Raw genomic sequence first — 12287 nt, 5'->3', positions numbered from 1 at the left:
CTCGAGTCTCATACTCTCCTCGGATTTGATTAGTCACTAAGAGCGAGTCTGTTTTCAACACAATATGCTCCGCCCCGGCAGCTCTAGCTAACTCGACTCCAGTTATCACCGCCTCATATTCGGATTCGTTATTTGAGGCCGAGAAGGTAAACTTCAAGGCGTACTCAAACTCGTTTCCGTTAGGGCGATGATAAGGATGCGGCTCTGAGCCGTTCGTGGAGGATCCGTCGGTATACACTTCCCACACGCCGGGATGTGATTCTTCTTGATACGTGCACTCGGCCAGGAAGTTTGCAAGTGTTTGCCCCTTTATCGAAGGCCTCGGCTTGTACTGAATGCCAAAGCCGGAGAGCTCCACTGCCCATTTAATAAGTCTGCCGGATTTTTCGAATTTTTCTAACGCTTTCTCCAATGGCTGGTCGGTTAAGACCGTTACGGGATGTGCGTCGAAGTAGGGTTTCAGCTTCCTTGCGGCAACGACGACGGCGAGGGCTGCCTTTTCGATTAGTAGGTAATTTCTTTCGGCGGCCAGCAGTGTATGGCTGATAAAGTAAATTGGGTATTGCTGCTTGCTTTCTTCTCGACGATTACGACGACCGTGGCCGAGGTAAGCTCGCTAAGTATAGATATAGCGTCTCCCCAGCGTCGGCACAGACGGGTCGGCGAGTGTCGAAGGTGGGCTTTCGATTGCACAAAGCCGTGCTCTGTTCCTCCCCCCGCTAAAGTTTTTATTCCCCTTGAAACTTTAAAGAACGGAGTGCTCTTGTCGGCCGACCGAGAGATGAAGCGGGCGAGAGCCGCCATCCTTCCGGTCAGCGTCATAACCTCTTTTCGATTTCTCGGCTCCGGTAGGTCTAGTATTGCTTTGACTTTCTCCGGATTGGCATCAATTCCCCTGGCGCTGACAAGCACGCCGAGGAACTTGTCGGCCCGGACACCGAAGTTACATTTCTTTGGGTTAAGCTTCATCTTATATTTCCTTAGTGAACAAAATGTCTCGCCCAAATCGGCTAAGTGCTCGCTGTCAGACTTGCTTTTTACAATAGCATCGTCGACGTAAGCCTCGATGTTTCGCCCTTGATTTTGGAACACTTTGTCCACCAACCTAGTGTAAGTTGCGCCAGCGTTCTTCAAACCGAACGGCATCATTTTATACATGAATGTGCCGTGAATGGTGATGAATGCGCATTTAGGCATATCTTCCTCGGCCATAAATACCTGATGATACCCTGAGAAGGCGTCTAGCGGGCTTAGCATAGTGTAGCCTGCCGTGGCGTCAATTAAACTATCTATTCGAGGCAAGGGATATCAATCTTTGGGGCACGCTTTATTAAGATTGGTAAAATCAACACACATCCTCCACGCCCCTGACGATTTCCTCACCATTACAACATTTGCTAGCCACTCAGGGTAAGTACAAGGCATGATAAAGCCCGCCGCTAATAATTTGTCTACTTCAGCTTTGATGGCCTCATCCTTCTCGGCCGAGGAGTTCCTCATCTTCCGCTTGACCGGCGAGCGGTGGAAAGTACGTTCGGCTTGTCAACGATCACCTCTCGGCTCACGCCTAGCATCTCGGCGGCTGAGTATGCGAAGACATCTTTGTTCTTCCTCGGTAGGTCTAGGAGATCGGCTACGAATTTTGGCTCCAGTCGACACCGACGCGATTCACGGTGCGCCCGGGTCAATTTCCACTTCCTCGGTCTCGGCTCCTTCGACCATGCCGACATTAGTATTCATCGGTTCGCCCTCCTGCTGCAAGGATGGGCTCTTCCCTTTCTCCGATTTCTTCGCCACTTTGAGGATTGCATGTTGCGCCCCCAGGCGAGACACTTGGATATTGACTATTTCATCTCTCTCGTCCTTTGAGACGAGCTTTTGTGCTTCCCCCGGTCCGAGACGTACATCAATGTCGGGGCCGGATGGAAATCACTTTGCATCGGCCTCGCTCAAAGTGACCCGGCCTATGAGAACATTATAAGCGGGCGAACCATCGATAACCACGAACTCGGATAAAACATTTTTAGCGCATCCGCTTGGTCGAACATCACCGGCGATCGATTGACCCTAGGAGTACCAGTAGGCCCCGGAGAAAGTCAGTATAGCGGGTTAATGCGGGGCTCGGTCTCCAATCTTTCGGACCGAGATTGAGAAAGCACTCCCTGAACATGATGTTCGTGTAGGCGTCTGTGTCAATCGGGCACCTTTTGACCAAGTGGTTGGCTATATCCGGTGTGGACTACAAGCGGGTCGGTCGTTTGTGCGGGCGACTCCCTCGTAGTCCTTCTTTCCAATGGTTATATCGGGGATGGTGGAAGCGGGGATCGCTGTTTTAGGCACAAAGTTGATGGCTTGGTATAACTCATTTAGGTGCCGTTTGTGCCCATTAGTGACCCACCGTTCTCGTTTCCCAGATGACAACCTGGATTACTCCCATCCGTTGGAAAACGATTTTCTATTCGCCCGTCGGCGCTTGTTCTGGGCCTCCGGCTACATACTTGCCGAGGCCCCCTTTCGGATTATCTCTTCGATGGCGTTCCTTAGATGTCGACGGTTGTCGGTTTATGGCGGTGTGGCGTGGTACTCGCAAATCAAGCGGCTTGTGTCACCATCCCCCTCGCCTTGGGGGCCTTGCCCACTTTTGTCCATCATTCTTGCTTAGGGTAAAGACCTCGGTGGAGAGGCGACAAGGGGGTGAGACTACTGTACCGCTTCCGGTAGTATGGTCCCGAACTCCCCGCGCCCGCCGAGTGTCTTTTTTCCTATTAGGTCTCTCGGCCGTGATCTATTCCCCGTCACGGCGACCTTCATCTATGTTGTCCGGCTCTCTTCCTCTCTAGGTGCCCGGTTTCACCGTGGCCTACCCCTGGTTTTGTGATAGTCTTCCACCTTTACGGCTCGGTCGGCCATCTTTCTCAAGGAGTCTAAGTTGAGGTCTTCGCACTTGATCGGCTCGTTTTTGAACTCGCCTTTCGGAGGCCTTTCATCGCGCGAAGGCCGCGATTCGGTGTTCGACTCACGGATCTGCTGAACCTTAGCGTCAAATCTTTTCACGTAGCCGGAGGGACTCGTCCTCCCCCCGTCGTCGGATAGTTAGGAGATCGATGTTTCCACGACCCTTCTCTTGTTGCAAGCATACTTTGGGCTATGAAATTGTCTCTCGGTCGGCATAACGAAAGATACCGAGCCATTAGGTAGCCCCTTGTACCAACTCTGAGCCATCCCATGCAGGGTCGTTGGGAAGACTCGGCACCACACCTCATCAGGTTGCTCCCATACCGACATGTACGACTCGAAAGCCTCGGTATGGTCGGTCGGGTCGCTATCCCCTTTGTATGATATGGGCGGCAGCTTCGGCTTAGTCGGCACGGGGATCTCGAGGACATAGGTGCGAGGGGCATCGACCACGTGTCGAATGACACGCGGCGATCCGCTCCTCGCAACCTTAGTCCGGCTTATCTCCCTCTGGCGGGAAGAGCTTCTTGTCCGACTTTGGTGAATCGGACTTCTTTCATTCCTTCGGGGCTGGCCTCGTTGTTGCCGCGGCGACTCTGTCCTCCCGCGAGTGGGGGAAGGACTCGGGTCTGCCACTGGCACCACGGGCTCTGCTGGCGTTCTAGCACGCCCAGCTCCTTGTATTGCTCCGGTCAAGTTGTTCGGAGTCACTCTATGGGCCCTGGTCATCTGTGGATGCGTTGTCGTCCCCGTCATCGTGACAGGGGTAATCGGCGTACTACCCATCAGGTCCAGGAATAGCTTTAATTTGGCCGCATCGACCACATGTCCCATGACAGTGACTTGGTCGGTAGGCAGCGGTGTTCGCTCTTTCGGCATCCCGGTTTACGCTCTTTCGGCATCCCGAACTCAGGATTACGGAACGTGTCATCCTGGAAGAATGCAGTTCCTTCACTCACAGTTTCTTGTTGCTTTGACATCTTCTTAGCTCGCTGAATGGTTTTTTTTTTTTTGTAATGTAGGTGACTAACTTTTAGTACGTATTCCCACAGACGGCGCCAATTGTTCCGGGTGTAATTCCGGAGCAGGATTGTGACCACTTGAGCTTGTAGAATGATGTCGTTGCTCGTCTCTTCCTTTCACTCTTTCTGTAAAGATGAACAAACCGAGGCTCGGCTTGGGGCCGAGCGTACTCACTTCGACGCTCAAGTCAGTAAACTTAGCGAGATAAGTTGTATGTTTAACTTGGCAAAGTATATTGTAGAGAGATAAGGGAGTTTATACCAGATATTCCAGTTGGTTTCTTAATGAGAGATGTGGAGTATTTATAGACTTTCACCTTTTGTCACGTAGTGGCCAAGTGGCGTAGCAGGTGGAAAGACTGTCTTACCCTCGGCCGAGGGACCCATGACAGAGCCAAGGCTGGTTGACTCCATGCCGAGGGGACCGGATGCGAGTACACGGATATGCCTCTCGGCGGCTAGTTGCCAGCCGAGACCCAGTGACAGTGCCGAGGCTTTGTCGGTTAAAATTTTTCTCTTGACTTGTTGTCTTTTACCTTTGACCTTGGTCAATATGTTGACTCGGTCAGCGGGTGCAGAATATGCCCCATCAACTAGAAGTATTATATTATTTTTATTTTAATAAAATAATACTTCGTATATATATATAGTAAAAGAAAACAATGAGAAATGATTGAACCCTTCAACTCGTACATGTGCCAGAATATCTGAATATTAAGTTCTACTATAAATAAATAAAAATAAAAAATTGAGCGCTACTCAAATGTGCCAGAATATTTGAACATTCTCCCTGAAGACATTAACCTTGGCGCTCAATAAATCTAATAATCAAATCAAAGATAATATAATTTAATGAATTTTATGTTTTTTCTATTTTTCCAAACTTTGTTTAATATTTTCCTTATTTTATTTATTATTACGCTAGAATTGGGAATTTGGTCAAGTGCCTGTTATTGTGTTTAGTTGTTGCTATTAGTCTTGCAAATACTAATTGCAGTACTTCGATATTTTTTTTTATTCTTGACAACTACGTGGTATTAGCTTTAAACGACTAACTAAAACTCAAATTATTAGCTAGATTTTTAATAATTATTAACGCTTTATGTTGGTGAGAGGGTGTGGGGGCGGTTGGGATGGGGTGGCGTTCTGGTGGTAATAAATAAAAGAACAAGAAAATTAACACTAGTGTTAAGTCATATTGCCGGAAGCTATGAACTATTTTTACAGGCCTAGATACTAGTGAGCAGTTAATCGTGTACGGTGTACCTCCCAAAACTCCACATCATATTACATTATCCAGCTCAACCAATGAGGCACAAGATAATCCCACCGTAGCCCCACAAACCCACAAATCCTCTATCCAAAGCCATAAGAATTCCCTCCAAATACAAACCACACAAAAACACGCACCTCATCCTTCAATCCATCACCTCTTATTAAATCCAACTCTCATCCTCACTTCTCTTTGGCATTTCATCAAACACTTAATCGTAAACCCATTAAAACCCCTTATTCCTTCCAAAAATGGCAACCGTCACTTCCTCCGCAGCCGTAGCAATCCCGTCTTTCGCGGGCCTAAAGGCTTCCAGCACCACCAGGGCCGCCACCGTCAAGGTCGCCGTCGCCACCCCCAGGATGTCAATCAAGGCCTCCCTTAAGGACGTCGGTGTCGTCGTTGCCGCCACCGCCGCCGCCGGAATACTCGCCGGAAACGCCATGGCCGCCGAGGTCTTGCTCGGGTCCAGCGACGGAGGATTGGCCTTTGTCCCCAGTGACCTCAGCATTGCCTCCGGGGAGAAGATCACCTTCAAGAACAACGCTGGGTTCCCACACAATGTCGTCTTCGACGAGGATGAGGTCCCCGCTGGAGTCGATGTTACGAAGATTTCGATGCCCGAGGAAGACCTTCTCAACGCTCCTGGAGAGGAGTACTCTGTTACTTTGACTGAGAAGGGAACATACAAGTTTTACTGTGCCCCTCACGCTGGAGCTGGTATGGTGGGAAAAGTTACCGTTAACTAATAGTATAAAAAAAGTTTGAATTTCTGTTAAGGTTGTTAATGGGTAGGTGAATATGATGATGTTTTTTTATCTATTGTTTGTGTATATTACCCCCCTAACATTTTGGGTGGTAATTTGTGTATTTGTGAGTCATTGCTCTTAATTTGAGGCTAATGAATACTAGATCATATCCCTTTTGTTGTGTTAATGAATTTTTCGGTATACTCTGAAGTTATGTTAAATTTTAAGACTTTGAGAACATCTATATCGAGTATTACTCGTTATGATTCCTTCATTTCAATGACGGAATCATACCTCCGGTGTGGTGTTCAAGCTCACCAAATTTAGATAAAAGCGGATAAATAGAACGTAAATAATACATCTTCAATGAAGAGCACGCCTAATAAAGATTAGTTAAGATGATATTTGTCGCTTTTTTAAGTGAGACTCTGGCGCTTAGTAGAAGTCTAGTTCTTATCTTCTTGGCAAATTGTAAACCAAATAATGTTAGACAGATATGTGTGGTGGTGCTTTGTGACAAGAAAAATATATAGATATCTGATTCAAAAATTCCGTCTTAAATGAGAATTTGTGTTCAACAATAGACAAAATAATCAAGAGAAAGTCACAAAGTTCACATTTCAAATAAGCAATCTGAAAGTATACAACTTTTCCATCCCAAAACTAATCCAAAAACTCCTCAATATTCATTCTCTTCTATACAGTAAAAATCCTTAATTACCCCATCATAAATAAATCATATACACAAAATATTGTGACCCTCTCATCTACACACCCTTTCAAACAACAAAAACAAAAGTAAAAGGAGGAGATAATAACTTCTTTAGCTGTAGCTCCTCTATCAGATGTCAGTAGTATAAGGTTAAACTGTATGTGGTAAGTGTAACAGCATAAGCAATGACTGTGAAGTTAAGTCGTAAGGGCGTCCGGAAGGGAGTTATGAGATCCTAGGATCTTACCGCCAACATCCGGAAATTGTTCATACCCACTTAAGGGATTAACCTTTCCCGTCTTGCTGACATGGACTGGATATCTCAGAAGGTGGCCTTGCAAAGGATCATAGTCCTCAGCCACATATTTCTTCCAATTTTCTTCAGCTATCTTGTTAACCGTTCCAACACAATCCAACCTTTCGGCCTCCTTGAAGAGGTCGTCTACCCCTCCTAAGTGCTCTGCCCATAACGACATTCTATACCCGTATACCTAAGTACAAATTACACTTCATTTCAGTCGAGGAGTACACACAGCAAAAAAAAAAAAAAATGATTTTGGTCTGTTTAAATTTTTTTTAAAATACACAATCACAATAGCAGGAAAAAAAGTACACCTAATTTTGATGGATACTAGGAGTGTAGGACTAGAACACTGACCTGGCCATATGGATGCCGTTTTCTTTTACCCCAGGTGTGATGGGGTTGATAAGCGCCCATAGCTATCTCGGTGTCTCTTGAACCAGCCATTGATCGCTGGTTAATGTTGGCTGACCCCAATATGACATACTCATCGTCAACTATCATTCCCTTGGCATGTACATATATCATAAATCTTCGATACTTTTGAGAGAGTGATACCTGAAAGTTAATGACTATTAGAACTCCATTGTCAATAAGGTTTTCGTCCATTTAGGTATGATACAGTAAAGCAATGACTCCATAACATGTTATAAGCATGTTCTTCTAGTTACTATGAAGTGGCAATTGAAAACGTCATCCTTCTGCTCAATGTCAGGTAAGGATGCGTAATTTCACTCCCTTGCTGCTATAAGTAAAAATTTTGAACCACTGATGTAAATGTTGTTGTGTTTAAGACTTGAAGGTCATGAAATTATGGAGTGTTTTTTTTAAGAAGAGTATTTCAGCTGCTTGAACCAAAAGTAATTGACACAGCAGAGGTCGAGCAATTTACCGCATCACCAGTTTTGGAGGACTGTTGACCTGAGATAGTCGGTTCAGATGGTGGTTCACGATTACCAAGACAATAGAAGTTTAAGTAATCTTGTGGATGAGCATTCTCAATATTCATGGCTTTGAGCTCCTTTGCTATTATGTTGTACATCATTTCCATAGTTTGTCCCTGCCATAATAATCATGTCATTCTCAGTAATACGTACCCTCAATCTCAACCAATAGTCATATACGGATAAACATGATGAATATTGTGTTAAATACCTGCCAGAAAAGAATTTCTTGGACAGAATTAGAGGATGGGACACCTTCAGGCCACATTGGTATGACGACATAGACAGTAAATCTCTCCTTGGCTCTAATCTTGCTCGCAATCTTCAGCGCCAACTCCATCGGTATCAAATGATCAGCACCTGGAATTGAATGCATATTTGTAAGAGTTTAACAGCAAAATCCCAATAAGGAACTTCAGGACCGTTCATACCAGCGTTTTTGTAAGAAGGCCAAGCATATGATGATCCGAGAAAGTACTGGTTTTCTATATATATAAAATGTTGTGCAGATCTGATTGCTTCAATGTATGCTGTTTGAATGCTCCTGTCTATTACCAAGTTCTTCGCGCACACCAAGTTCTGCATTGGAAACACATTACTACCTACTCTGACCGAATTTGGTAAAAAATTAATTCGTTTACAATGTGTCTTGTTACTTTTGTATAAGACAATCTTACGAGTGTGATTAGCACAGAGTTTTATCTATTCATACACTTATATTTGTCAAGGGTTGGTCTTGCATTTACAACCATCTCAATATGAGAATTTGGGTTTGATTTATCTGTCTTGTAGATTTACCTGGGACTCAGCCTCCTGAACATCCTTCGGAAATCCTTTCACTGATCCTGAATCTATTGATCGGAAAATCTGCCACAAGAAAGAATTGGAGTTAAAGCTTGAGGTAGCATAACTGACCCAAAACCAGGGCATCTACTTACACAAAGTCACAAACAGCTAACAAGGTACCTGAACATGCCAACTTTCAGGATCATTCTCCTCGGAAGCCCATAATCTGGAATCATTAACAGGAATTGAATCTGATGGGCTAAGTATCCAAGAAATGCGGTCTACTTTGAGCAAGGCGTCGTCGTGCCAGTGTGATATTCTCTTAAGTTTCCTTCTCAGAGACGATTTTGTGGCTTTTTTCCAGCGCTGTTCAAAGTTTGTAAGCACATCATATGCTGCAGGCCCTTCAATTTTGCAGTGAAGATCATGCCATGGCTCTCTAGGCCCCTTTGAAGCCTGTCATGTTAGAAAGCGACTAAAAGGTGAATATTGACATTGTTCGGATTAGTCATAATGAAAATTTTGCCAACAATTGCGTTTATTGACTGAGTTGTTTGCTTTATTTAATCACAACATAGAACTAAAGAATTACGAGTCTTAGAATCCGTTGGACATGATAACATTTGCGTAATATGAATGTGGAGAAGAAACTCACTGGTAGTGTTGGATTATGAAAATCATCTTTGAAAACAGTGTCAAGATCCTTGAAAAGACGGTGTTGTGGTGTGTCATAACGGCCATCACAGAGGTCTAGACCTCCCAAAAATGCAGAAATCTTTCTGTTATTCCCATGTGCTTGACTATCCACTAGTACACATTTCTGATGGTGTGTATAGAGAGTACCGACGACCTGAAGTTCCCACATTAAACAAGATATTAATCTAATAATCCAATCTGAAACAGAAATACATTACATAGACAGATAAATGTTCAAAACCATGCTAGTTAAAACTCGATATTTCAAGTCACACGGACTGTAATTATATCTTGTAAGTGAAGTTAGTCTGGCAATAGCGGATCCATGATCAGTACACGGACTCAGGGACACTGTCATACAAACTTTTATGTGGATTTTGCTCGATTGTGTTGTTATAATAGTTAATTTCTATAAAAATTGTATAATAATGATTTAGAAATTTTTGACAGGACAATGATAAGAAACGAAAAGAGCAGATAATGAGTAACCGTAACAAAAGCATGCCTGCTGCTTGAAAATGCTAAGCTTATTGCTGGCATAGCGAGGGGCCAACGTACAAATGACAGACGAATGCCTGAAAAACTTCCTCGTTTCTTCATCGTGTGTCTGCATCACACCTTGCTGCCATGCCATTATCAATCTATTAGACCACTGCTCCAAAAATTGTACAAGTATTGCATAAATGCATAATAAAGTCAAATTCAGCAAGCAGAATAATACTGTCAAAATCCCGTTATGTCACACAAGCTTTGTTCCCCACATGGAATAGATTGAATTCAGACAAACTCAAATCTAGTTCACATTTAATTTAAGTATGCATCATTTAGTATGCCAGCTATAATTAAATCAGATATTTCCAACTACAACTACATGAAATTATTTGATTTCAATATGGAAATTCACAAAATTCTCATTTGTGACATCACAAGTTTATAACGACTCACACCCAACTTCAATAATGTTAAAAGGAAGGGTTGTAAGACCGTCACAAGCAAGGCTTGCTGAAAATCAAGGGCCTTAAAACTGCAGCTAGTCTTTTAGCTATATCCGTCTATAGGTAAAGACGGGTCAAATAGTTTGAAAATGGTATTGTCTTTGGCCCGTCTTTAATTATAGACGGATATGTGACCGTTTATAATGAGATTTTGTGTTAAAACTGAGAATATAGCATACCAACTCCCCTGCTAAAAGTCATTCCTTGTTTGACTTGTTAGTTTTTACATTGTAATTAATTAACCAAAGAGAGTGGGCCCATTACTCTTTAGCTAATCTAGATACATTAGCAATTATGTCCGCATTGTTCTCGTAACTTAAATAAAATAAGGATATTTTGGATTAAACTAGTTTCCTTTTCGTAGTCAAAAGAAACACGAAAACTCGAAAAGAGGCAAAAAAAGAATTACCGTGTTGATGAAGAATTTACTGTGAGAAGTTTTATCATCCCAAACAAGAACCAAGACCCTAACCCCTTCCTGAGACTTATACTTTAACAAATCCCCTAAACACATCTCCCCTTGTGGAGGTAACTCCCTTCTTTCACTAGGCTCCCTTACCAATTTCACCTTATGAAATACTGACCATCCAATAATATACACCAAATGATGTGCCTCCAATATAGCATGACAAATATCCTCCCAACATTTCTCATGCCGAAATTCAGTACCACCCTCCAGCTCAATCCTAGGCAACTCCCCGTCCGCCACGTGCGCGTCTTGGTACAGGGTTACCGACCCACCCGGTCTAGCGGGAAAGTAGCTCCGTTTCACCCCGTCGACCCCACCTGCAATGCTTCTCCCGTAAGCCGTGTTACCTTCGCAAGGAAGGAACCTCAGCTTAAGGTGGATAGCAGCGTTCGGCTTGGGGGGTTTTCCGTTGGTTCCTATGATAGGAAACCAGTCGTCGATTTCCTGGCCCGATAATATCTCGGATGAGGAAATTGTCGCGGTGCCGATCATGTCGGCACCAAAGACATCGTTGTCTTTGACCAGGAACTCGATAGAGGAAACCGGGTGGGCTAACGGTACGTTGAAATGTTCCTCCCAGACCGGGTTTTGTGAGTTGGCAATGACACGTGTACGAGCTACTATTGCCCCACCTAAGCTAACCGTTACGTAAGGGTCGCTTGTGATGATTTTGGCGTGGTGTGCGAGGGAGTTGTTTCGAGGCATTGACCCGTCCGCGTCAGGGGTTGTTCTCTTTGAAACGGAGCGCTACACGCGGAATAAAGCCGACGAAAGCGCTCCGAAAAAAGGTCCATGTTGGGAAGGCACCGTGCCTCGATAATGTTGAGGTCGAGATCGCCATGAAGGTAGATCACACCGTCCGACAACGATGACGATGACGATGCTGATGATTTTGTGGTGTTATCTATCATGTTGAAATTACGGTTTTCCCTGGACGGTTTTAAATGATGATGAGATTCGACAATGAATTATTGTCGTCGGATACAATAACGGGGGTGGATAAGGAATCGGTTACCGGTAATTGCCCGGGGTCAACGTGCCGGTCAACGGTGATCCCGGAATGTCAGCCGGTAACCGGTGGAGGTGGTTGGGTGGAAGAGAATTAAAAGGAAAGAAAAGTCTAATTAATGAAATGGAAAAAATGGAAAATTAATAGGGAGAAATTAAAATTCAAGGAAGATGTTCAACTAATTGTTGTTGCATTAAGCAGTAACGTTAACGTGGCAAGCTGAGAAAATTGATCCCCAAATATAGGTGGAATTTGTGTTATATTAGTATTTGGTTCCTTTCAGATTTAATAAATAAATCAGTGGTCCATTTATATAATCTACATTGGTTTGATGATTCATATCACTTTAAAACGCAAATTGTAGTATAAAATGTTT

General features: G+C 44.1%; 2 protein-coding genes and 1 long non-coding RNA gene across 3 annotated transcripts; 2 read left to right on the top strand and 1 right to left on the bottom strand.

Moving 5' to 3' along the window:
* The first annotated feature begins 5380 nt into the window (after positions 1–5380).
* On the top strand, positions 5381–6186 carry LOC141597118 (plastocyanin, chloroplastic). The gene has a single exon (XM_074417471.1). The coding sequence runs from the start codon at positions 5502–5504 to the stop codon at positions 5997–5999; it is 498 nt and encodes a 165-aa protein (XP_074273572.1). The 5' UTR covers positions 5381–5501; the 3' UTR covers positions 6000–6186.
* A 380-nt stretch (positions 6187–6566) lies between these two features.
* LOC141597117 (phospholipase D delta) lies at positions 6567–12186 on the bottom strand. The gene is given in 11 exon segments (XM_074417470.1): positions 6567–7202; positions 7370–7570; positions 7905–8072; positions 8168–8316; positions 8388–8535; positions 8755–8823; positions 8923–9198; positions 9398–9592; positions 9944–10060; positions 10843–11643; positions 11646–12186. Coding segments are annotated over 11 exon segments (2586 nt in total). The 5' UTR covers positions 11814–12186; the 3' UTR covers positions 6567–6908.
* LOC141597119 (uncharacterized) lies at positions 8486–9040 on the top strand. The gene is made up of 3 exons (XR_012522704.1): positions 8486–8576; positions 8749–8857; positions 8943–9040. It is a non-coding gene; the product is annotated as an uncharacterized LOC141597119 (long non-coding RNA).
* Positions 12187–12287: the final 101 nt, after the last annotated feature.

This window comes from Silene latifolia, chromosome 8 (genome assembly GCF_048544455.1).
Source record: "Silene latifolia isolate original U9 population chromosome 8, ASM4854445v1, whole genome shotgun sequence".
In the NCBI taxonomy this organism is placed as follows: domain Eukaryota; kingdom Viridiplantae; phylum Streptophyta; class Magnoliopsida; order Caryophyllales; family Caryophyllaceae; genus Silene; species Silene latifolia.
The sequence above is the reverse complement of the archived record's forward strand: the minus strand, read 5'-3'. Positions and strand labels throughout refer to the sequence as shown.